A 25,613-nucleotide genomic window follows, 5' to 3' on the forward strand; every position below is an offset into this window, starting at 1 on the left:
TGGTCCGGTTAAGTTACAGGATAGTTGGCCTACTGTTTGTCAAACCCGAATGAGAATTCTTTGTGACACGTCGGCTGTTTTGCTCTTGGACATCTATAACCCTTTCTTGAGCCACCTCTCTGCTAATTCCCCCTCTAGATGCCCAGGTGTTTTTGCCCCTAGTTGTAGAGTCTAGAACCAGAGGGCATCGTCTCGTACTAAGAGGTCGGCCATTTCGGACTGAGATAAGGAAACTCTCAACGGGTTGTGTATCTCTACTCCACAGATGGATGCTTCATTGTTCAGTACAACTGAGACTGAGATTGAAAGGAGTTTGGATTCTAAACAAATTTAGAGATTTGAGATCAGGCAGGAAATTGGAACTAAGGTAGAAGATGAGCCATCATCTTGATGAATAGAGGAGCAGGATTGAGAGGCTGAAAGGCCAATTACTAATTCTATTTCTAAACTTATATTTTTGATGAGAATATCTCTTTTTAAAAGTTTGGCGATACCAGTCCTGGTTCTTACATCCCTCCTTTGTTGCATTTATCTGTTGCCCTGCGCTTCTGTCAGTAAAAAAGGAAGATTCTCACCTGTTGGGAAAGGATTTGGTTGGACGATATCAATGAAACCATGCACCATGCGGTAAAGAACTAATATTGCCCCAGAAATTGGGCGGGGATTGCTGCTGTACTGAGTTTCAGAGATGTTACCAAAATCGTGCTGCTTCCTGCTACAGCTTTGTAAGGTCACAGAGAACTGAAGACAGGCAAATGTTGCAAAGACAAATAATCCCAGCCGGGAGTGGACAATCCGCCAATGGAAAGCCATGAGAGAAGCAGAGCAGGAATGTGGACCTGATCTGATTCGAATCCTCCTTTTCTCTTTCCAACAAAGTTTAATTTACAACCAAACTCTGGGTTCCAGACATGGTGGAGTTTCCTTTCAGCCGGTGAAGCCTTGGTTCTCAGATCACAATGCAGAGATCCCGTTGCTGTGCAGATGTGCTAAGAAAATAAATGAATAAATATTACTGATCATGGCATTTTGCTTTTTGTTTCTTTACTTGTATATGATGCTTCAATTAGAATCATAGTGCAGAAGGAGGCCATTCAGCCCATTGAGTCTGCACCAACATCAATCCCATAGCCCTCTGCAAATCTCCCTGATACAAAGGAGCAATTTATCATGGCCAATCCACTTAACTCACACATCTTTGGACTGTGGGAGGAACACAGTAAGAAGTCTGACAACACCAGGTTTAAGTCCAACCGATTTAATTGATAGTAAACTGAGTTTACTATCAAATAAATCGGTTGGACTTAAACCTGGTGTTGTCAGACTTCTTACTGTGTTTACCCCAGTCCAACGCTGGCATCACCACATCTGTGGGAGGAGACCAGAGCACCCGGAGGAAACCCACGCAGACAACGAACAAAGAAAATTACAACATAGGAACAGGCCCTTCGGCCCTCCACGCCTGCACCTGCCATGCTGCCCGACTGAACTGAGACCCCCTACCCTTCCGGGAATCATATCCCTCTAATCCCATCCTATTCATCTATTTGTCAAGATACCCTTTAAAAGACATGGGGAGAATGTGCAAACTCCACACAGACAGTGACCCAAGGCTGGAATTGAGCCTGGGTCCCTGGCACTGCAAGGCAGCACTGCTAACCCCTGTGCCACCATGCCACCCTGGTTTTATTAAATAATCTGTTCACAAAGTATCATTCCATATAAATCTTTCACTGAGTGACTTCAGTTGTCACCTTCAGAAAGTATTTTAAAGAAAGGGACAAGGTCAATCCTTCCAGAAAGGTTTTGAATTCAAATAACATGGAAGTATTTTGATAAATTGAATTCAACTGAAGTTCAAAACAATAGTAACTGTAAAACAGTCAGATTATTGCTTCACCCATATCCTTTAGGGAAGGAAACGTACAGGCCAGAATTTTCCGATCATTCATGCCGGTGGGATTTTCCCTTCCTGCTGCAGTGAACGGAGATTTGGTTTGTCACCAAATTCTCCGTCTACGCTGCAGCGAAAGCCTGGCATCAACAGATCACGCCCACAATCTTTAACCAGTCTGTAATACATACAAATCATCATTGTCTGCTGAAGAGGCCAGCCATCCCTAGCCATAACAAACCAAAAGGAAGGCCCATTACCCTCTTCCACAAGCCAGATGCCAGCCCTGCTGTAAACCCTACACACGAAGAATGCAATGTTTAGAGTTTTAATAAAGTGGCCTCTCCCAAGAGTCAAAACTGGGAAGCTGGGGTGTTGCAACAGCAGGAAGTCTGTTGAAATATCACTTCCAATTAGTGTTGATAATTCAGGCAGTATACCACAGGAAATATTCAGCAGTGGTGGGGAAGTCAGATGCAGCTCCATCTCACCTGAATATTTATGCTGCTGAGGAGCTGCAGAGATGGTAGGAAAGGACTGCTGGGGAAATACGTGTTTTACCTGTTCAAGGTCAGCATTTACTGCCCATCCCCGAGGGCAGTTGAGAGTCAACCATATTGCTCTGGAGTCACATGGAGGCCAGGCCAAATAAGAGTGGCAGATTTCCTTCCCTAAAGGACGTTAGTGAACCAGATAGGTTTTTACCCCAGTCGACAATGTATAAAACACTGGTGAGGCCACAGCTAGAATATTGTGTGCAGTTTCTGATCACCATATTACAGGAAGGACATATTTGCCCTGGAGAGAGTGCAGAGGAGGTTTACAGGAACATTGCCAGGGCTAGAAAAGTGTAGCAATGTGGAGAGATTGGATAGATTGGGGTAATTTTCCTTGGAACAAAGAAGGCTGAGGAGTGACTTGGTAGAGCTGTACTAAATTATGAGGGGAAGAGGTGGAGTGGACAGGATAGAATTGTTTCCCTTGATAGAGAATTCTAGAATCAGGGGACATAGATTGAAGATAAGTGGCCACAGGTGTACAGGGGACAAGAGAGAAAATGTTTTTACGCAGAAGTTGGTGAGTGTCTGGAATTCACTGCCTGAATTGGTGGTGGAGTCAGAGGCCCTAAACTCTTTTAAAAGTACCCGGATCTACACCTTAACTGCTGTAAACTACTGGGCTATGGACTGGGTGCAAGAAGGTGGGATTAGAAAGGGCACCTGGGTGTCCTTGAGCTGGCATGGAGAGTATGGGCCGAATGGCCTCCTTCTGTGCTGTAACCTTTTTTATATTTCTATGGTTTCATGGTCATCATAAGATTTTTAATTCCAGATTTTTATTGAATTCAAATCTTACCAGCTGTTTTTGTGGGATTTGAACCCAGGTCCCAGAACATTACCCTGGATCACTGGATTACCAGAAATTACCACTGTATCTCCCCTGACCAGTCTGTGTCCAGGGGACCAGATAGGTATAGTCCAAGGCCTCCTTGTCACAACAGGAGGTGGTCTCATGTTCTTCAAAGGAACCTTCAAAACAAATTTGATGTACCTGCGCTTCATGCATCTGAAGTCTGAATGGATTGAGTATCATACCAGGCCCATGGTTGAAATTGTGCACGCATCTCGATTCCAACACTGAGAGGTGACTTTGCCATTTAAATTCGGATCTCTAGGGCAGCTCTCCTGCCTGATTTCAGGGTAGCTAAACATTGGCTGGGAACCATGTTGGAAATGCAACTGGAGGGAGGGAGGGAGAGAGGGAGAGGGGGAGGGAGGGAGAGGGGGAGGAGGTTTTTCTGCTGGTGGGTGGGACAAAACCTTGAAATCAGATCCTGGCCATTAGAGAGACGTATTTGGAAAACACCTGTTCGTGCTAAAGGTGGAAGGAATGAGAAAAGTCTCTTGCGCAAAATACAGCGGGTGACTAACTAACTAATAATTTACTATCAGAATTTTTGGATTTGTTTTTTTGGATGAGGGTATGCAGGAACATGGAACTGAGAATCTAGGATAGATTTATCATGGCAAATCAGCCAACTTTTCTGATTGAATGGTGGAGCAGGCTCGAGGGGCTGAATGGCCTCCTCCCGTTCCAATGAAATTCCAATCCCACCATCACATCACCCCTGCACTTTGCCACCTCACCATGCCACACCCTCTGGGAAAGGTTAGTTACAATAGCCATTTATCTCACTATTTCTGAGTCAGCTCAGTATGTACACATATAAATAACTGTGTGTAATATTTACATACTCATTTGAATGAAGCAGCTCCATCTGACATACTGGGAGTTCACTTGTTCTCTCAGCTTCCAGTTTCAGTACATTATCTGGATTTGGTAACCAGTCTCTTCCTTGCTTTCAATTCCAATCCTTGATATTTTTCTCCTACTTTCTTCGCTTTTGTTTTCCAATTTGCCACCTTCCTTTGGTTCGACTCCTTCACAATTCTGTAGTTTCTCGGTTCAGTGGGATTGGTTACCCGGTTAAAGAACAAGATTCCTGGGAAAGAAAAGCAAAGAACCCAGTGTGGAAGGCACTGTGAAAATCAGCAGACATTCTGTTTTTTGACTCACAGCAGCCTCTTGTCCTGTTGATTCTTTGGTAAATGATTAAACTTAGGGTGAAAATTAAAGCTTCTTCCTGATGTGGCTGAGCTTGAAGAAGCAATGTTCTTTTTCCAAAGGGTCTGCAGGCTGTGCAGACTGACTTGTCCCCTCACACACACACACACACACACGCACACAAACAGGAAAGGCGTTTCAATCACTTTTCAGACTGGGAAACTTTAATAAACATTCCCTGTCCTTAACAAGAAGCAAATCAAATTCAGTTACCTTTCCTCACAACTGAATTGAATACTGTGTACCTTTGGGGTTGCACAAATGCACTTCCTCCCAACAGCAACAATATCCTTCCTGTGACCAGGCGACAAAACCCCAGACAGTACTGACTAACATTCTCCCATTGCACTAAACAACTGCTTCCATGTTGTGTCCTACACACATCCCAAATAACTGAGCTATCAATATAACCATTTTAACCCCCTGCCCCCAAGACAAGGTCTTCTACCACTAACCCTAACCATCTTAGAATCACAGAATCCCTATAGTGCAGAAGGAGGTCATTTGACCCATTGAGTCTACACTGACTCTCTGACAGAGCATCTTACCCAGGCCCTCCTCCCCCAGCCTATCCCCATAACCCCACACATTTACCATGGCTAATTATTCTAACCTCCACACTTCGGGATACTAAGGGGCAACTTAGCATGGCCAATCTATCTAACCTATGCATCTTTGAACTGCGGGAGGAAACCAGAGCACCAGGTGGGAACCCACACAGACACAGGGAGATCATGCAGCTTCTGCACAGACAGTCACCCGAGGCTGGAACTGAACCCAGGTCTCTGGCACTGTGAGGCAGCAGTGCTAATGACTGTGCCACTGTGCTGCCCCAGAATAGCACACCTCAGCTCTTGCAAGGACAAATTCAAATCCACTATGGCAGTTTGAAAATTCAAATTCAGTTGTTTAAAAATATCCAGTAATAAAAATTGGCAACGGCAAAAGGGAATCTCACTAAAAACACAAACGGTTGAAGATATAAGCTTGCCATCATTCCATGTCTCATACGTGACTCCAGTCTTACACTGGGCTAAGGACTCCAAATTGCCTTTAAACAAGAAGGAAGTGTGTCACCACCTTCTAAAGGACAGATAGAGTAGTTTTCTCAGTAACATTCTCATTCTGAGAATCCAAAAATCAGACCACGTTCCTGACTGGCCATATCTTTGGCTAACACATCTGCCCATCTTTGATTTCTTTATGTGACACCATTGCCCAGGTAGTCTCTAAGGGATGGACTTTCACTTCTGAGGTAGGTAGCTTGAGTTGGGAAATTTTCTGACTTGCCACGTATACAACACCATCCCACCCCCTGCCCCCACAGAACTGATGGTAAAATACCCCCTGAAATGTGTGATTCTCATGTTGGGGGGGAGGGTGTTGCTGTGGGATGGAGCCACATTTCACATCTCCAAGTGACTAGTCTCTTATAAAAACAAACTTCCATTGAGATCCCACATCAAAGGAAACTAATCCTTTGACAGACTCAAACTTTGAACTCAGAATTCCATGGCTTTTAAAACTCAGCCAAGCATTCATAATGACATAAGTGAGCCCATTGGTTGTGAAACAGCCCTATTGAAACTGCATGACCAGACACTACGGTTTTATTTTCTAACCTGCAGCGTATGGCTTGTCAATCAAAATCTTCCAACAGAGGATTTTTTAAAAAATAATCTGTAGATCAACTTCATTTTCCTGCTTTCTTCCAAATCCTTCAATACCCAAAAACATCCATGGACCTCATTCGGTGTCAGGAGTTGGCTTAGATGACGCAAGGAACCCAGCATGTTGAGCCATTTAATTTTGATGAGAATTACACTGACAACTGGAAAGCCTTCGTGAAAGAATGGCTTGTCGACTGCTGTGACAGTCTATCCAACAAGGCAAAGTCCAAACCTACACGTTGCTAAAGCTAACAGACCCAGAGGCTGTGGAGAAATCAGAATCTTTCACTTTCCAGGATATGGAAGACAAAGCGGACCCTGAGTGAAATAATTCAGTGTGACAGATATAAAACAAGAAGATTTTTTCAACGAGAAAAATCTATTTGCAACTGAAGGAATTCACAACCCAGGTCTGCTCCCAACAACTCCCCAACTCACACCACCCACTTCTAGCCCCAGGGATACACACCCTCACTCCCAATAGGCTGAGGTTCCCATACTTGCACTCCATGGGTTTTGACTAGGTCATGTGGTCACAAAGGATCACCATGCTATCACATTCAAATACTACTGAAGAAATTTGAACAAATCTGCACGTCTGTAAAAAATGCAATCATAGATTAACACGCTTTCAACACTACCAGTCAAACAGGCGATGAGCTGACATAGTTGTACATCTCAACGCTGGAAATTCTGGGAAAAACTGTGAATTTGGTATTCTCATGACAACATGGGGAGTAGCCTGATCGAGGTGTACAAGACTGTGAGAGACGCGGACAGAGTGGATAAGGAACAGCTGTTCCCCTTAGTTGAAGGGTTGGTCATGAGGAGACATAGGTTCAAGATGAGGGGTAGGAGATTTAGAGGGGGATGTGAGGAAAGACTTTCTTTTACCCAGAGGATGGTGATGGTCTAGAATGTGCTGCCTGGGAGGTTGGTGGAGGTGGATTGCTTCATATCCTTTAAAAGGTATCTGGATGAGCACTTGGCACATCGTAACATTCAGGGCTCGGGGCCAAGTGCTGGCAGATGGGATTCGGTAGTGTTGGTGCGGACTCAATGGGTGGGCCGAAGGGCCTCTTCTGTGCTGCATGATTCTATGAAATTTGTTAGAGACCGTGTAGGATGTGAAATACATGGTGACAGTGTACACATCAGCTGCTCCATGAAAAAAACTTTACTAATATTCACATGTTGAATGAACAGTCTGAGAGGAACTCTAAAGAACTGAGAAGCTGAAATCCTTTTGGTATAAAACATACCCTGTTCAAATTGCAGCAACCAACTCCCATAAACAAGAACATAGAACATTACAGCGCAGAACAGGCCCTTCGGCCCACAATGTTGCGCCGACCAATTAAAAAAGCAATGACCCTCTAACTTAAACCAATCCCTTTCCGTCCATAAACCTATCCATGGATCTCTTAAACGCCCCCAAACTAGGCACATCTACAACTGCAGCAGGCAGGGCATTCCAATCCGTCACCACCCTCTGGGTAAAGAACCTACCTCTGACATCCGTCCTATATCTACCACCCCTTAATTTAAAGCTATGCCCCCTCGTGCTAGCTTTCTCCATCCAAGGAAAAAGGCTATCACTGTCCACCCTATCTAAACTTCTAATCATCTTATATGTTTCAATAAGGTCCCCTCTTAGCCGCCTTCTTTCTAAAGAAAACAAGAAGCAATTGTTCTGCATCGAACAAGTGCTGTAATAACCACGCTAAATGGAATCACTTTGCCAAGTATAGATGAAAGTAGCAACAAGGCGCTGTGACAAGATATACTGCAGTCAACTACCTCCCCACAGCTCAGCCTGGAGGCAAAGTGGATGAGCTGGAGGGGAAACTAAATGCTCTGGAAGGATTCTCCTGTGAAAGAGCTGACTTCATCAGTGAAAAGGGTGAAAATATTCACCATGCTCAACATTGCTCGCAACAACACCAAACTGAATGTCAGAATTGATACTGGAGCAAAACACAATGTTTAGCCAAAACTGCTGAAGAAAATCGAGCCCTGTTCCCTACCAACAAAGTGAACGGAGATGGTGGACAGACTGTAATTACAGAGGGCACAGTTATCCTGGACTACACACAGAGCAAGTTTCAATTCCACAAAGGCGACCAGACTGTTAACCCAGCGCTGGTTCTCTCTGACAGCTTTTCACCAGGACTAATCCACCTTGGGCTGGATGTACAGACTTTACAGCAGTAAGCTCTGGAGATGCTGGAATACAGAGAACTGGTTGACTGTAAGGTTATTGGCAAAATGTATGTTAGACATCAGGCTGAATAATTCACTGCCAGCTATTGTCTGTGCTCCAAGAAGGATACCTCTTCTGAAACAGGAGGTAATAGACAATCTAGGCAGAATGATGACACTGGGTGTCAGAGCCCCCTGTAGATGAAGCCATGGAATGAGTTTCTGTGATGTGGCTGCAGTGAAGGAAGACACCACAGTTAGATCTGCATTGACCCAGTTCACCTTAACAGTGGAAATGGTCAAGAGCTTCAAGTTTCTAGATGTCCAGATCACTGACAACCTGTCCTGGTCCCTCCACACCGAAGCTGTAGAAAGCCCACTAGTGCCTCTACTTTCTCAGAAGACAGAGGAAATTTGGTATGTCCACTGTGATTCTCAACATCTTTTACAGATGCACCATAGAAAGCATTCTTTCTGGATTTATCGCAGCTTGGTATGGGCCCTGCTCTGCCCAAGACTGCAAAAAAACTGCTAAGGATGTGAACATAATTCAAAATGTGGGTATGCCGGCGTTGGACTGGCGTAAACACAGTAAAAAGTCTGACAACACCAGGTTTTAGTCCAACCGATTTATTTGATAATAGACTCACAAGCTTTCGGGGTTAGCCCCTTCGTCAGGTGACCTGATTCACCTGACGAAGGGGCTAACCCCGAAAGCTTATGAGTCTATTATCAAATAAATCGGTTGGACTAAAACCTGGTGTTGTCAGACTTTTTACTGTGTTAACATAATTCAATCCATTACTCAAACCAGCCTCCCATCCATCGACTCTGTCTACACTTCCCGTTGCCTCGGAAAAGCAGCGAGCATAATCAAAGACCTCACGCACCCTAGACATTCTCTCTTTCACCTTCTTCCATCGGGGAAAAGATACAAAAATCTGAGGTCACGTACCAACCGACTCAAGAAAAGCTTTTTCCCTGCTGCCATCAGACTTTTGAATGGACATACCTTGCATTAAGTTGATCTTTCTCGACACCCTAGCTATGACTGTAACACTCCATTCTGCACTCTCTCCTTTCCTTCTCTATGAACACTATGCTTTGCCTGTATAGCGCACAAGAAACAATACTTTTCACAATATGTTAATGCATGTGACAATAATGAATCAAATCAAGCAACTCCACAACATCATCATGAAGGGCTGGCTTACAACCACAGTGGCACAGTGGTTAGCACTGCTGCCTCACAGCACCAGGGACCCAGGTTCAATTCCAGCCTCAGGTCACTGTCTGTATGAAGTTTGCACATTCTCCCCATGTCTGTGTGGGTTTCCTCCGGGTGCTCTGGCTTTCCCCCACAGTCCAAAAATATGTGGGTTAGGTTGATTGGCCGTAGTGTCAGGGGATTAGCAGGGTCAATATGTGGGGTTATGGAAATAAGGCCTGGGTGGGTTGTCAATGCAGACTCGATGGGCTGAATGGCCTCCTTCTGCACTATAGGGATACTATGATAACTACAAAGGAGCTTTCCCCTGAGCTCAACACTTTTTACATCACAAGAGAAAAGTTATCAGTGCAAGTAGACTGCACTGATATGGAAAGTTGTATAGAACTTTGGTGAGGTCACAGCTGGAATACTGTGTGCAGTTCTGATTGCCACATTATAGGGAGGATGTGAACACATTGAAAAGGGTGCAGAGGAGATTCATCAGGATGCTGCCTGGGATGGAACATAAGTTATAAAGAGAGGTTGGATAGGCTTGGGTTCTTTTCTCTGGAGCAGAGAAGACTGAGGGGCGACCTGACTGAGGTGTTCAAGATTATGAGGGGCACAGACAGGGTGGATAGGGAGCAGCTGTTCCCCTTAGTTGAAGGGTCAGTTACGAGGGGACACAAGTTAAAAGTGAGGGGAGGGAGGTTTAGGGGGGATTTGAGGACAATCCTTTTTACCCAGAGGGTGGTGATGGTCTGGAATGTGCTGCCTGGGAGGGTGGTGGAGGCGGGATGCCCCACATCCTTTAAAAAGTACCTGGATGAGCACTTGGCACATCATAACATTCAAGGCTCTGGGCCAAGTGCTGGCAAGTGGGATGAGGTAGGCAGGTTAGCGCCTTTCATGCGTTGGTGCAGACTCGATGGGCCGAAGGGCTTCTTCTGTACTGTGGGGATTCTATGATTCTGTACTGAGCAGCTCCTTCAGGTTCACCTGGGGATTGAAGTGACAAAGCACAGGGCAAAAGAAGTTATCTATGGGCTGTCAATGTGTGGTGACACAGAGAGAGAGGTGTTCAGGTGCGTACCATGCAAAGTATTCAGGCTTCATCAAACCAAGAACCACTGCACCTTATTGAGATTCCAGAAGTTTCTATGGTCTGTCACTGCAGCAGTTTACTTGACTGTAATGTGAAACAGCATCCTTGTTGGCCCTTTCACAGGGTGGTTTGAAAATTAGCATTTACCTGACAGCAGGTTCCACGTTCATCTGGAAGCTGAACAGATGCTTTGCCATGGCTGGCATTCCACAATGGCTAATGACAGATGATGCCAGGCTGTTTGTGTGCAGGGAGTTAAGGACTTTGCCCATACCTGTGACCTTGAACATGTTACAATCAGCTCCCTTTATCCACAATCAAATGGTTTAGTGGGGCGTACAGTTGGCTCAGCAAATATCTTCCTCCTACAAAGCCTCCGTGATAACTCAGATTTTATGCTGCATTGCTTAATCTGTGCAAGTTGCTAAGTGAAGGTCAGCTCTCACTAACACAGACAATGTTCTCCAGATACACCAGCACCCTGATTCCTGTTGACAAAATCCTGCTGCAGCCTATAACATGGAAACAAATATGAAGGAAGCTCGTATGAAACAACAGGAAAGAGGGGAAGAATTACTGCGATCACAATGTCTGCAAAAGCCAGACTCTGGAGTTGGGCCAGACAGTCAGAATGCAAACAAAGCAGTGTCTTAGCAACCTGGCCATTGGGCACAGCCCCATAACCCAATAGCTGCATGGTCACTTCAGATGGCACCATATATGTCAGGAACCGGAGCTATCTGGTTCAGGTACCTGAACCAGTCCCACTCACTGCCACAGAGGCTGGTGCTGATTCTGCAGTCCACGACTCCCTTACCAACTGTGACAGACAGCCTTCCTACTGCCAATGTAACAAACCCGATGGTCACCATGCACACCCCAGACTCACTTGTGCCAGCCACTGTATGGACAATAACCAGGCTGCCTCCGAGGGCACAGCCAACTGGGATGACCGCACTCTTGGGGAGGCTAAGCAGACCAAACCCAGAGTTTAAGGACCATGTACCTACCTGAACACATACATGATCCCCGTCTGAAAAGGGTAGGAGAAGGGACACCCCTTTGGCCTCTGCACCAGTTTTAGCTCAAGCTCATGTTTTGTGCATTCAAGTTTTCCATCGTTATTTTAACCGCCATTTTCTGTCCTTTTTTTTTCATGCAGTTACAGATTCTTCTAATTAAACTGGGGCAGATGTAGAGCGTGCATTCAGTTGAACATTGCCAGGCGACCTGTTTACTGATAGTGATATGGGATTTGGGGGAGAGTGTCAAAGGCATTCCCGCATAGTAGTACACACAGCCTGTAAAAGCTGTAGAATGCTCCAGCTAATAAACTGTTTTAATATATCACTCATGTCTTCATTCATACATAATAATACATAATACACAAGGCAAAAGTCATTCTCCTGCATTGCCTGTTAGTTTGAATTGTGACTGCCCTATAATTGTGACCCCAGTGTTTACATACATTCTGAAGTCTGTGACGTACCCTTTCATAATCTTAAATATCTCGTATCAGATTATACATTCTGTAGAAAGCTTATCCAAGCTTTTCTCCGAATCTCTGTTTAAATTCTATTAAATATTTGCACCTTCTCCAGTGCCTCCTTTATCTTTTATCTAATATACAGCAGACAGCATGCGCTCACTACTCCAATATGATTCAGGCAAGGTTCCACACAAGTTTAATATTAACTTCACCATTGCTTTGCAATTCTACCGCTCTAGACTCTAACTTCGAAGCATTGTTTGCTATTTTATGGATTTGATAACCTAAATGCAACAAGTCATTAAAGAAGTGGCTTGTTTCGGTGTTATTTTAAATGAATAAAAACTTCCTCTCCCAGCCTGGTGACCTGGTGGGTAAATGCAATTCCTACTGAGATCACGTGCCATTCAAACCTGGGCTGAGTTAAGTGATCTCACCAGGCAGGGCGGGTGAGGGCAATGGGACTACAAGTGGTCTCTGCCAAGGAAAATCCTTCTTCTTATACACAACACTTCGTTACCTGAGTGGTGCAGTGGGGGTTATGGGCAGACCGTCACTTTTCAGGAGAAAATTACTGAAAAGAAGAAGAAGAACAATTCGCATAGAATTTCACCCTGCTGGTGTGTACATTCAACAATTATTATTCACAATTAGTGAGAAAAATAAACTTTGAATGCTATGTAAACTATCTTACCTGTTACAATAGAGGTCTTGAATGCGAAGACAGCTGGTACAATACACACACATTCAAACCAAAAGGAAGTATTTGGTTGAACTTTAACTGAATCTTATTAGACTCTGTTTAGCAAGGTAATGACGTATTAGGATTTATTTCCTTCACTGAAATTTACATATCAATAATGCCTGCCTGACTGCTCTCCCCCTTCCACTGATGATGGGTAATTAAATATTCTTTTCTTTCCAAACCTCACAGGCGTTCAGTAACTGCACTGGGCACAGGCAGCAGTTCTTTGCTAGAAAGAGTCAAAACCTGGGTGACATGTGGCACAATGGTTAGCGCTGCTGCCTCACAGCACCAGGAACCCAGGTTCAATTCTGGCATCGGATGACTGTGCGGAGTTTGCACGTTCTCCCCATGTCTGCATGGGTTTCCTCTGGGTGCTCCAGTTTCCTCCCAAAAATGTTAGGTGGATTGGCCATGACAAATTACCCTTTAGTGTCCAAAGGTGTGTAGGTTAGGGGGATTGGCCATGGTAATTACATGGGGTTACAAATTTGGGCTGTGTTGGAGAATCAGTGCAGACTCAATGGGCTGAATGGCTTCCTTCTGCACTGTAGGGATTCCATAAAAACCCCAGGCCTTTTTGCAACATTGTTTCTGACAGATATTTTGGGGTACAGAGGGTGGGTTTTCTCAATTCCCCACCAGTTCCCACCCTCCCTGAAATCAGTCAGGATAGTGGCAGGTAGAGTGAGCAAAGCTCATTGTGGTACTCTAACCACCATTTCAATCTTCCCCCCTTACCCCTGCTGGCTATACCATCCTTGTCTAATTGTGTGGAGGTGGACCCTGACCAGATTTCATACTGTAGTAATGCAGGGATTGATGACCAACAGTTAGTCTAACAAACGGTTAAGGTTTATTTACCAGCAGATAAATCTGCAGGGTACTTTCACAATGTTTATGCTTCCAGCTCTAAGATTCACTCTGGCTGAATCACCGCCCTGGTTCCCCATTGGATGATCAGGTCACATGACCTTCCTGATGTACGTCATTCAAAGGGACCTATCATTATATCTTTCCCCCTTTAAGTTTCTCATCATACAATACAGAAATAACTTAGACAATTTCCCAAACAGTAATAATGAATATTTTTAAACAGTTTATCAGAAACTCAGCTGGTTAGGGGACGTTCTCTTTGGGGCTAATGAAGCTGAGTTGGTTGACGTACACTTGTAGATGTCTCTGCAGTTAGACTTGCTTCACTAGGACTCTCTTCTGGAATCTGTGCCTCACTTCCCACTATTCCCACTATTCCCACCGGGAGCAGCACGTTGTCCTGCCACTGGCTGATCAGCCACTTCATTTCTTGGATCCAATAACAAAACTTTCACACACAATTGGAACAGGTACTCCCCAAATGATCTACCTGTTTCTTCAAAGGCTTGTCTAGCACTTTCACCTGATAAGACAGTGGTCTTGTCCTGGCCACCACAACCTCTGAGACCTTCCACTTCCCAGGTTCTTCACAAAGGCTGGACCATCTATCTCAAATGATTTTTCTGTTTTGGACGAATCCTAGTTCCTTTTCTGACAGCTTTGTCTTGTCTCCACCCTCCCTGACAAATTTGGAACTAGCAGGTTCAACCTGGTCTTTAAGCAATGACCCATTAGCAGCTCGAATGAAAATATTCCAGTGGTGGATGTAGTGTGGTTCTATAAATTAGCAGGAAATGTTTCACTTTAGTTTCTAATGAAGCAGATGTTTGCTTCTTCATACTAGCCTTGAACGCTTGCATTGCGCATTCAGCTAGCCCTTTGGATTTCATTGGATTTCATTGAAGGCCACGAACTTCTGGAATTCAGCACTTGTCGCTGTCCCATTGTCCGAGACAAGTATTTCTGGAACACCATGGCTGACGAAACGTTGGTGTAACTTCTCAAGCATGGCATGTGAAGTTTTAAACTTCATTTCAAATGCCTGCAACCATTCCAAATGGACGTCCACTAACAAAAGAAGCATTGTACCCACAAATGGGCCAACACAGTCTACATGATCTCTTACCCATGGCTAACCTGGCCAATCCAAGGGATGCAAGGGGGCTGTAGCTTTGGCTGGAACTGGCACTGGTCACATCGTTTGACAACCTTGTCTATCAACATCAATGCAAGGCCACTAGATATAGCTTCTATTAGCATTTTCATCTTCGACATGCCCGGATGGGCACTATTCAATTCTTCAAGCAATGATTCTCTGCCTGGTATGGGAATGGCCACTCTCACTCCTCAGAGGATGGCATCATCCCCACAACTAAGCTCATGCTTCCTGAGCTGATGAGGCTTCATTTTCTTTGAAGTACTCTCTCACCCCACCATCCATGCAGTATTACATGTTTAATCTTTGATAATAGTGAGTCTTTATTAGTCTAGTGCTGTGCTGTTACAGGTAAAGAGTTCAGAAAGTTTAAAGACAGTACAATCTCTTGTGAGACTAGAGGGGGTGGTGTTCTGTCAGATAACGGTAGACAGTTTAAAGCATCTACATTGGCTGCGTGAGCCTTTACCGATGTTCGAAGGTATATTCGTAAACTGATAATGACAATGCCCATCGCTGTATTCTCACAGACATAGTTGGTGGAATCACCTTACCCTCTTTGAAAAGCCCCAGAAGAGGCTTATTGTCTGCGGCGATAGTAAAATGTGCGCCATAAATGTATTAATATTCTTGATGCCGAAGATAACAGCTGATCTTTCCTTTCCAGGAGCATCTTCTTTCGGATCTGACATGTTCTTGATACGTATCCTCTGTGTCTCTCAGACACGTCTTCCACTGCATGGAAAAATACAGCCCCAACAACATATGGCAACACATTGCATGTGAGTACAATCTTTTCAGAGGGGTCAAAATATATTAATAAACTTTGAAGATTAAAGTGTCAGCTTAACTTGGTTAAAAGCCTCTTCTTGTGGAGTCTTCCAGCACCATTCTTGGCGCTTCTTTAACAACACACATGACAAAGCCAGCAACATTGATAGATTTGGAGGAATTATCCATAATAGTTAACCATTGGAATGGAGGATCTAGGGTGCTCCAATGGGGCGGGTTTCTCGAAAATCACTTTTACTTTATCCGCCATTGAGTGTAACCCTTGAACATTGACCCAGTAACCAAGATAAGCCACCTAATCTGCTCAGAAGGTGCACTTCTTTCCATGCGATGTTGCTCCGAGGAATCGGATGTTCTCCTATGGGGTTGCTTCCAGTCAGTGGACTCTGGGACCAGCCTGAACAAGTACACCAACATAGTAACTGACTCCATTAGTAAGTGTGTAGAAGACTGTGTGCCAAAGAAGCAAATCCACTGCGTGCTGAAGTCCAGGTCTGAGACATTTAAGTCAGGCAACCCTTACCTACTCAAGAAAGCCAGGTATAATCTATGGAGATCCATCAAAGATGCCAAAAGACAGTACCAGATCAAGCTTGAGTCCCAGGCTAGTCACACAGACTCCCACCTATTATGGCAAGGTCTGCAAGACATAACAGGCTGCAGGATGAAGGCATGTTAAATCTCCGGCTCCAATGCACCTCTCCCTGATGAGCTCAATGCATTTTTTGCCCATTTTGTGCAAGCAGTTAGCATGCCCTCCACTCTGGAAGCTGCGGATGAACCTGTATCTGGGGTCACCATTGCCAATGTCAGATCAGCTTTCTTGAAAGTCAACCCACGGAAAGCCACGGTCCGAATGGGGTACCCCAGATGTGCACTCTGATCCTGTGTGGATCAGCTGGTGGAGGTATTCACAAACATCTTCAAACTCTCTTTACAACAATCTGAGGTTCCTATCTACTTCAAGAAGATGACCATCGTCCTGGGACCAAAGAAAAGCCAGGCACCGTGCCTGAATGATTATCGCCCAGTGGCTCTGACATCCTTCATTATGAAGTGCTTTGAAAGGATGGTCATGGTACGAATCAATTCCAGCTTCCCAGATTGCCTGGATCCACTACAGTTTGCCTACCACTGCAACAGATCCACAGCAGACACCATCTCCCTGGCCCTGCACTCAACCCTAGAACACCTAGATAACAAGGACACCTATGTCAGACTCCTATTTATTAAATATAGCTCAACCTTCAACATCATTATTCCTACAAATCCCATCCCCAAACTCCGTGGCCTGGGGCTCAGCTCCTCCCTTTGCGACTCGATGCTGGAGTTCCTAACCTACAGACCACAATCAGTAAGGATAGGCAACAACACCTCCTCCACGATCATCCTCAATACCGCTGCCCCAAAAGGCTGTGTCCTCAACTCCTTACTACACTCCTTATATACCTATGACTGTGGCCAAATTCCCCTCCAACTCAATTTTCAAGTTTGCTGGTGACACCAGCGTAGTGATTCAGATCCCAAACAATGACGAGACAGAGTACCTGTCCTGGATCCCCATGCTGACACTATAGTTAAGAAATCCCACAGATGCCTCTACTTTCTCAGGAGGCTATAAGGAACTTTGGCATGTCCACTATGACTCTCACCAACTTGATGTGGATATGCCGGCGTTGGACTGGGGTAAACACAGTAAAAGGATTCACCTGACGAAGGGACTAACCTCGAAAGCTAGTGAGTTTACTATCAAATAAATTGGTTGGACTTAAACCTGGTGTCAGACTTTTTACTGTGCTCACCAACTTTTACAGATGCACCATAGAGAGCATTCTTTCTGGTTGTATCACAGCTTGGTATGGCTCCTGCTCTGCCCAAGACCACAAAAAGCTAGAAAGGGTCGTAAACAAAGCTGTCCATCATACATATCAGCCTCCCATCCATTGATTCTGTCTACACTTCCCACTGCCTTGGAAAAGCAGCCAGCATAATTAAGGACCCCACGCACCCCGAACATTCTCTCTACCACCTTCTTCCATTGGGAAAAAGACACAAAAGTCTGAGGTGACGCACCAACCGACTCAATAACAGCTTCTTCCCTGCTGCTGTCAGACTTTTGAATGGATCTATGAAGTTAATCTTTCTCTACACCCCAGCTATGACTGTAACACTACATTCTGCACTCTCTCATTTCCTTCTCTATGTATGATATGCTTTATCTGTGTAGCGCACGAGAAACAATACTTTTCACTGTGCACTAATACATGTAACAATTAGAAATGCTCCTCCTCAGTGGACCCCATTATTAGAATGTCATCCAAATAACTGACAATTTTGGTCAAACCTTGCAGCAAACTTTCCATAGTTCACTGGAAGATGGTGTAAGGCGGTGAAACCACAACCGGCAAGCCTGAACATTAATACAATCTTTTATGTGCATTACTGGTGACATAAGCTCTTGATATTTTAGCTGTTAACAAGCGTGGCTCATGCTCAGTTTGGTATATGTCTGACCCGCAGCTAACACTGCATAATAATCCTTTACTTTGGAGATAGGGTCCTTGTCTGGTTTCACATTCTGGTTCATTGTCAACTTGTAATCCCTCCAGATGTGGAACTGCTCAATGTCCAGATCTTATCCACCCCCACTGTCCATATCCCTCCTGGTGACCAGATCACCCTTTGATGTCCGGATTCCGCGCCCCCCTCCCCACCCCCCGTGTCCAGATTCTCCCATGTCCCGATATCACCACTCCCCCCGCCCATTCCCATGTCTGGATCCCTCCCACATATCCAGATTCACCCCTATACCCAGACCCCACATAGCCAGATCCCCCATGTCCAGATCTGCCCCCCCAACCCTGCTGATACCCACAATCCCACATCCCATTCACTTACTTCTGAAGCCTATTTCCCCCCCTTTCAATTTGACCTTTAAACTGGCCTGCTTTACAGCAGCTCCTGTTGTACACAGGGGGTGTGCTCTCCTTCATACTTCTCCTTTATGCTCTGCTGCTGGAGTCAGGAACGTGTTTTGTTTCTTCAGCCTGACTAGGCCTCGGTCAAGAAGCTTGGCTGAGAGGCCCTTTCCATCTCAAGTGCAGATACGGGCAGCATGGTAAGTTCTAGGTTTAATTCAATCTTACATTTTAATTCTGTTTGTTTGACACTTTAACCATTTCAACAACAGGAGATAATTTGCTGATGTAACTCAGGAACTCTTTAGCAAGTCATGACTTCCTTGAAATATCACAAGGTAAGCTGCACTAATTGAATGCATAATGCTGAATGTTGTTTTTGCACAATGAGAATTTGAATTTAGAGAATAGAGTTGATCATTTTAATAGCGAGGAAGTGAGCGTTCCTTGACGTCTTGCATCCTTGCCTTAAGGGTCACATGTTCTTCTTCCCTTGTTTAATTTGACTGTGATGCTAAGACCAAGTCATGTGATGCTCTGGTGTCCCAGAATTCAGCATAAAACCTGATGTTGAATTGACATACTCTGGTTGTGTGTAAACAAAACTAAACCAAATCATTAAACATCAATTTCCCTGCATCCAATGCTAATTGCTATTCAGAGGATGGTACAGGGTCAGATATCCTCTTCTCTTCACCACCAGAACTCTCTGCCATTTCACCGCAGGACTCTGACTGTGTATGTGGAGTTCATGCTGCATACCCCCTGAACCCTGACCCAAAAACATGGCTTGGGGTTTAGAGGGGTTGTGAGCAGAAGTCCTGTCTAACTAGCCAGCACCAGGCTAATACCTTTATAAACGGGGGAGGAAGGGGAGGAGGAGCAGGACCGTGAGAGAGAGAAAATCAACAGAAAACAGAAGATAAAAAGGAGCTTGAAATTCAGGTGCACCGAGAATCTCTGGAGGAACAGGAACTTCAGCCTTTGACTGGTCAGACCATTGATCCTGTCCAAAATCCTGGAGGAATGGGTCATTTTAATATTTCGGGTAAAAGGACTAAGCCTACCAAAAGCATCCAGAGCCTGAGAAGTACTGATTTGATTTGATTTATTATTGTCACATGTATTAACATGCAGTGAAAAATATTGTTTCTTGCACACGAAACGGACAAAGCATACCATTCATAGAGAAGGAAATGCGGGGGTGCAGAATGTAGTGTCAGAGTCACAGCTAGGGTGTAGAGAAAGATCAACTTAATGCCACGTAGGTCCATTCAAAAGTCTGATGGCAGCAGGGAAGAAGCTGTTCTTGAGCCAGTTGGTAAGTGACCTCAGACTTTTGTCTCCATTTCCCAACGGAAGAAGGTGGAAGAGAGAATGTCCGGAGCAGGGGGGCCTGGGGTCCTTAATTATGCTGCTGCTTTGCCGAGGCATCGAGGTGCAAGGTATGGCAGTGGAATGATTCTGTTAGTGGTCAATATTCTAGAATTCTTGGACAAAAAATCTAGAAAATGTGAATTTAAATCTCAGTTTGAAATAAAAAAGTTGATCTCAGTAAAAATGATCACAAAACCCAACTGATGCAATAACATTCTTCAGCGATGGAAATCTCCCATCTTTAGGTGGTCTGATCCAGATGTGAGTTCAGTCCTGCACCAACACGATTAACTGTCTCTGAAGCCCCATCTTCTCAGGTCAACTACAGATGGGAAAGAAATCTCATTGATTCCCACATCTTTGGAATGTTTAAAGGTTCCTCAGTTAGCCCAGGAGCGCCCACAGAAGGAAGGATATAGGAAGATGCCAAATCCCCCCGTCCCTCCACCACATCCTGCATCCACACTCTAATCTCCAGCTGTTGGGACTTTTGGATGCTAGGAATTGGAGTAGGAACCTGATGTACAGCTCAAACTCTGATCCTAGCTCCCTGGATGAAATTCCAATTTCATTCCCCTCGCCCAATCGTCTCTTAATTGCTTCAATGTGATCACCTCTCATTCTTCTAAACTCTGGAGAGTATAGCAGGTCCAATTTACTCAGCCCAGCCTCAAAGAACGAGCTTCTCACCCCAGAAATTAGTCCAGAAATCCTGCGCAGTGTATGGAAACCATTGCCCACAGAGTTCCAAGCAGGGTCTCCCCAGAGTCCTGTACAATTGCAGCAAAATTTCTTTGGGTGGAATTTCATCATTTCTTAACTAATTGTCAACTCAGGTGGGAAAAGTGGTGTGAAAACCAATGCCGGCTTCTCTTGCCATATTTGTTGACACCTAGGCCAGGATTTGCCGACCCTGTTTACTGCGGGCTGGATGGTCGGTGGGGGCGGAAAGTTTGACAGGAGTCCCAACTTCCAGGAAAGGTCAGGAACCCCATTCTGATGCCTAAGGTTATCAGGATATAAGAACTAGAAGCAAGAGTCGGCCACCTGGCCCCTCGAGCCTGCTCTGCCATTCAATAAGATCATGGCTGATCTTTTCATGGACTCAGCTCCACTTACCCGCCCATTCACCATAGCCCTTAATTCTTTTATTGCTTAAAGATTTATCTATCCTTGCCTTAAAAACATTCAATGAGGGAGCCTCAACTGCTTCACTGGGCAGGGAATTCCACAGATTCACAACCCTTTGTGTGAAGAAGTTCCTCCTCAACTCAGTCCTAAATCTGCTCCCCCTTATTTTGAGGCCATGCCCCCTAGTTCTAGTTTCACCTGCCAGTGGAAACAACTTCCCTGCTTCTATCTTATCTATTCCCTTCATAATCTTATATGTTTCTGGAAGATCTCCCCTCACTCTTCTGAATTCCAATGAGTATCGCATTTCACACACATAAGGAATCACCCCCCCTCCTCCTGGGAAACTTTCCCCCCCAGACCTCCCCAGTGGAAGTGCAAGGGGACTGCCTGGGCATGAGCCATGTTGCACAGCTTTAACTTAAACACCTTCCAAGCATTCCAGTTTAAAGAGACAAACAAGCACAGTAATTCAATTGTTTCTTTATTTAACATTTCCAGTACCAATTCAAACATAAACAGTTGCAACTCATTAACTCTTTACTGAACTTTAACACAAACTGAACATCAACTCTCAACTGAACTTTAACATTTAAACTGCACCTTAACTTTAACTGAACATCAACTTTAACTATTTAACTGAAAACAGATACAGCCGGGTTTAGGGAAACCCTGGCCAAGAAATATCCTCGATGTAGAATCTATATTCTTGTTCTCTCTGAAGCATTCTTCAAGGTAAAAGCTTTGTTGCAATGAATGCCCTCTCGGAGTTATCACTGCCGAACAAAGGACTCACACATCTTTTATCCACAATTCTCCACTTGCTTCCGGGAGATTCTGTCACCCAGCCAACTGTATAACCAGAAACCGATCACATGGCTCGAGCATCCAATGAAATTACTTTTGAACGATGCCATAATGCTAAGTTTATTTGACATGTCCCACACATAGCAGCCATAAATCGGAGCCACAATGACTCAGTTAATGTAACTAACTTCCCTGATCTGACCAACACAGGAAGCTTCAGGTCACAGCTCTCAGACCAGAGCCTCTTTACAACCTGCATCTGGTGTTAATCTACAAGTTGACCAAAATTCCCAGCATCCTTCATTCTCAGCCAGAACAGCCATTTTAAAGCCACCATTGCCATTATTGTAGTTAAATTATTGTTGTAGCAGTTCTTTCTCTGTCCACACTCTGTTCCCCCAGCAGCGGGGACCTGACGTGGTGACCTGATGACCTCAACAGTGGAACCGGACGCCATTGAGACCTTCCAGGTGGTCAGGGGCATGGGTGGGCTGTGCCCAATGGGTACCGGCAAAGGGTGAGGCCTAAGGGGAGGGGCAGGGACCAAAGGGACGGGGCCTAAAAGGGAGGCAGGTTGTAGAGAGCTGTGCACTCTGCATCAGTGATCGACCGGGGAAGGGGGTGTGAATGGCTGTGGTATTCAGTTGGGGGTGGGGAGGGAGCTGGTGGCAGAAATTGAGGGGGGGCAGCAGTCGCTCTGAAATACATATCGCTGAGCGATGATCCTCACTATTAAAGACTGCACAGGTTCAAGCAACACAAGACCCACACAGCCAGATGATTCAGTTTCCTGTTCTTAGCCAACAGAGAAACTTTAATGTATGCAGAGCTCACATTCTGTGCATCACAGTGTGTGCGTTCTCACCTCTAATCACCTGCCTTCTTCACCCTTCACCTCTCTGAGTACTTCATTATGTGGCTGTGTCAAATTTCCTGCAAAACATCCTCTTCATTTTTCCCCTCAGCCACTTGTCTAGTTTTCTCTACAGATCTTGTGGTTGTCAGTTCCACATTCTCACCACTCTCTCTGGGTAAAGTGGTTTGACCTGAATTCCATTTTAGAATTATTAGTGGTGATCTTACATCTAGGATCTCTATTTTTAGATTGTCTCACAAGTGGGAACATCTTCACTCCGTCTAACCTATCAAATCCCACAGAGACCATTACCATCAGGTCACTCCTCAGTTTTGTCTGCTGAGGGAAGAGACCCCCAGTCTGCTCAGCCTTCCCTGAAGTATAATCTCACAAGAACATAAGAAATAGGAGCAGGAGTAGGCCATCTAGCCCTTCGAGCCTGCCCTGCCATTCAGTAAGATCATGGCTGATCTGAAGTGGCTCAGTTCCACTTTCCCGCTTTCTCCCCATAACCCTTAATTCCCTTGCTTACCAAAAACCTATCTACCCGCTTCTTAAATATATTTAGCGAGGTAGCCTCCACCACATCAACGGGCAGAGAATTCCAGAGATTCACCACCCTTTGAGTGAAGAAGTTCCTCCTCAACTCCGTTCTAAATTGCACCCCCCCCTTATCTTGAGGCTGTGCCCTCTAGTCCTGCTGTCCTTTCTGAGCAGGAAGAATCTCTCTACTTCTACCCTATCCATCCCCTTCATTATCTTATACATCTCTATAAGATCCCCCCTCATCCTTCTAAACTCCAATGAGTACAGACCCAGTCTATTCAGCCTCTCTTCATACTTCAACCCTCTCATCTCCGGTATCAGCCTAGTGAACCTTCTCTGCACTCCCTCCAAGGCCAAAATATCCTTGCGCAAGTGCGGCGACCAAAACTGCACACAGTACTCCAGCTGCGGCCTCACCAGTACCCTGTACAGTTGCAGCAAGACCTCCCTGCTTTTATATTCAATCCCCCTCGCTATGAAGACCAGCATCCCATTTGCCTTCCTGACCACCTGCTGCACCTGCAGGCTGGGTTTTTGCGACTCATGCACAAGGACCCCCAGGTCCCTCTGCACCGTAGCATGCTGCAGCTTTTCGCCCTTTAAATAGTAGTCGCTCCTACTATTATCCTTGCCAAAGTGGATAACCTCACACTTGCTAACATTGTACTCCATCTGCCAGGTCCTCGCCCACTCGCTCAGCCTATCTAGATCCCTCTGCAGACTTTCCACACCCTCCGCACAATTTGCTTTTCCACTTATCTTTGTGTCATCAGCAAATTTCGACACCCTACACTCAGCCCCCTCCTCCAAATCATCTATATAAATGGTAACAAGCTGAGGCCCCAGCACCGATCCCTGGGGCACTCCACTAGTCACCAGCCGCCAATCCAAATAGCACCCATTGACACCTACTCTCTGCCTATTTGACAGCCAATCCTCTATCCACGCTAATACCTTACCCCCAACTCCATGCCCCCTAACCTTCTGAAGCAACCTTTTGTGCGGCACCTCATCAAACGCCTTCTGAAAATCGAGAAACACCACATCCACCGGTTCCCCTCCGTCTACCGCACTAGTCACATCCTCATAGAATTCCAATAAATTCGTCAGACACGACTTCCCCTTAACGAATCCGTGCTGCGTCTGCTCTATGAAACAATTTTTCTCAAGGTGCCTCGCTATTTCTTCTTTGATGACGGATTCAAGCATTTTTCCCACAACAGACGTTAAACTAACTGGCCTATAATTCCCTGCCTTTTGCCTACTACCCTTTTTAAACAGCAGTGTAACATTAGCCGTTTTCCAATCTTCCAGCACTTCCCCGGAATCCAGCGAGGTTTGGAAAATAATCACTAAGGCATCTACTATCACCTCTGCCATTTCCTTCAGAACCCTGGGGTGCATTCCATCCGGTCCTGGGGACTTGTCCACCATCAGTCCTGCTAGCCGATCAAGCACTACCTCTCTAGTGACTGTGATGGCATTCAGGCCCTCAACACCTACCATCCTCCTATCTTTAATACCTGGCAAACTATTCGCGTCCTCCTCCGTGAAAACCGAGGCAAAAAACTTATTTAAGGCTTATTTTATTTAAAACTTATTTAAACTTATTTAAAAACTTATTTAACTCATCGATCTGCTATCATTTTTATTTGTCTGTTTAGCAGCGACTTCAGTCTTTATTGTCTGCTGCGGTTACTTCTCTTTGGTTTGTCTTTTGGATATTTCAGAGTATTGTATCTATTCTCCTTGTTTACTCTGCATGATCTTCAGGTATAAGATTTAAATTCACTTTATCCTATTCTCCTTCAACTGCCTCTTATGCTTGAAAAATGTGGAACTCTTTGTCTGTACTTCAAGAGATAACTCAGTGACCGGGGAATTGTGTTATTTAAATGCAGATTCATTCTTTCTTTCTTGCAACTGACAATCTACGGATTGCTAAACATTACCTAACCACAATTTCCTGCCTCGTTAACAGTCTATTAATTGCAGCTATTAATAGAGGGACACAAAAAGATGGTGAGGGAGAAAATGGACAACATCTTTTCGAATTAATATTGGGAACAACAAAGCAACTGTCTTTACAGCAAAGCTCTTTTCCTGGCTGTAGCATAAGGGTCTTTGGCATAACAATATGGGACTGGAGGAACAGTACTGCCCACTTTGTGATGTACAGAGTCACATGACTGTAGACTAATGGAAGCCATCATA

General features: G+C 44.9%; 1 protein-coding gene across 1 annotated transcript in view; it reads right to left on the reverse strand.

Moving 5' to 3' along the window:
• The window catches only part of prom2 (prominin 2), a 79,872-nt gene extending 79,014 nt beyond the window's left edge, over positions 1 to 858 (reverse strand). Inside the window, exon 1 of the mRNA XM_080205972.1 lies at positions 576 to 858. Coding sequence (XP_080062098.1) covers positions 576 to 813 — 238 coding nt within the window. The 5' untranslated portion in view covers positions 814 to 858. The remainder of the gene's footprint in view (positions 1 to 575) is intronic.
• Positions 859 to 25,613: the final 24,755 nt, after the last annotated feature.

Source organism: Carcharhinus amblyrhynchos, chromosome 17 (assembly GCF_965287045.1).
Source record: "Carcharhinus amblyrhynchos chromosome 17, sCarAmb.v2.hapA, whole genome shotgun sequence".
In the NCBI taxonomy this organism is placed as follows: Eukaryota; Metazoa; Chordata; class Chondrichthyes; order Carcharhiniformes; family Carcharhinidae; genus Carcharhinus; species Carcharhinus amblyrhynchos.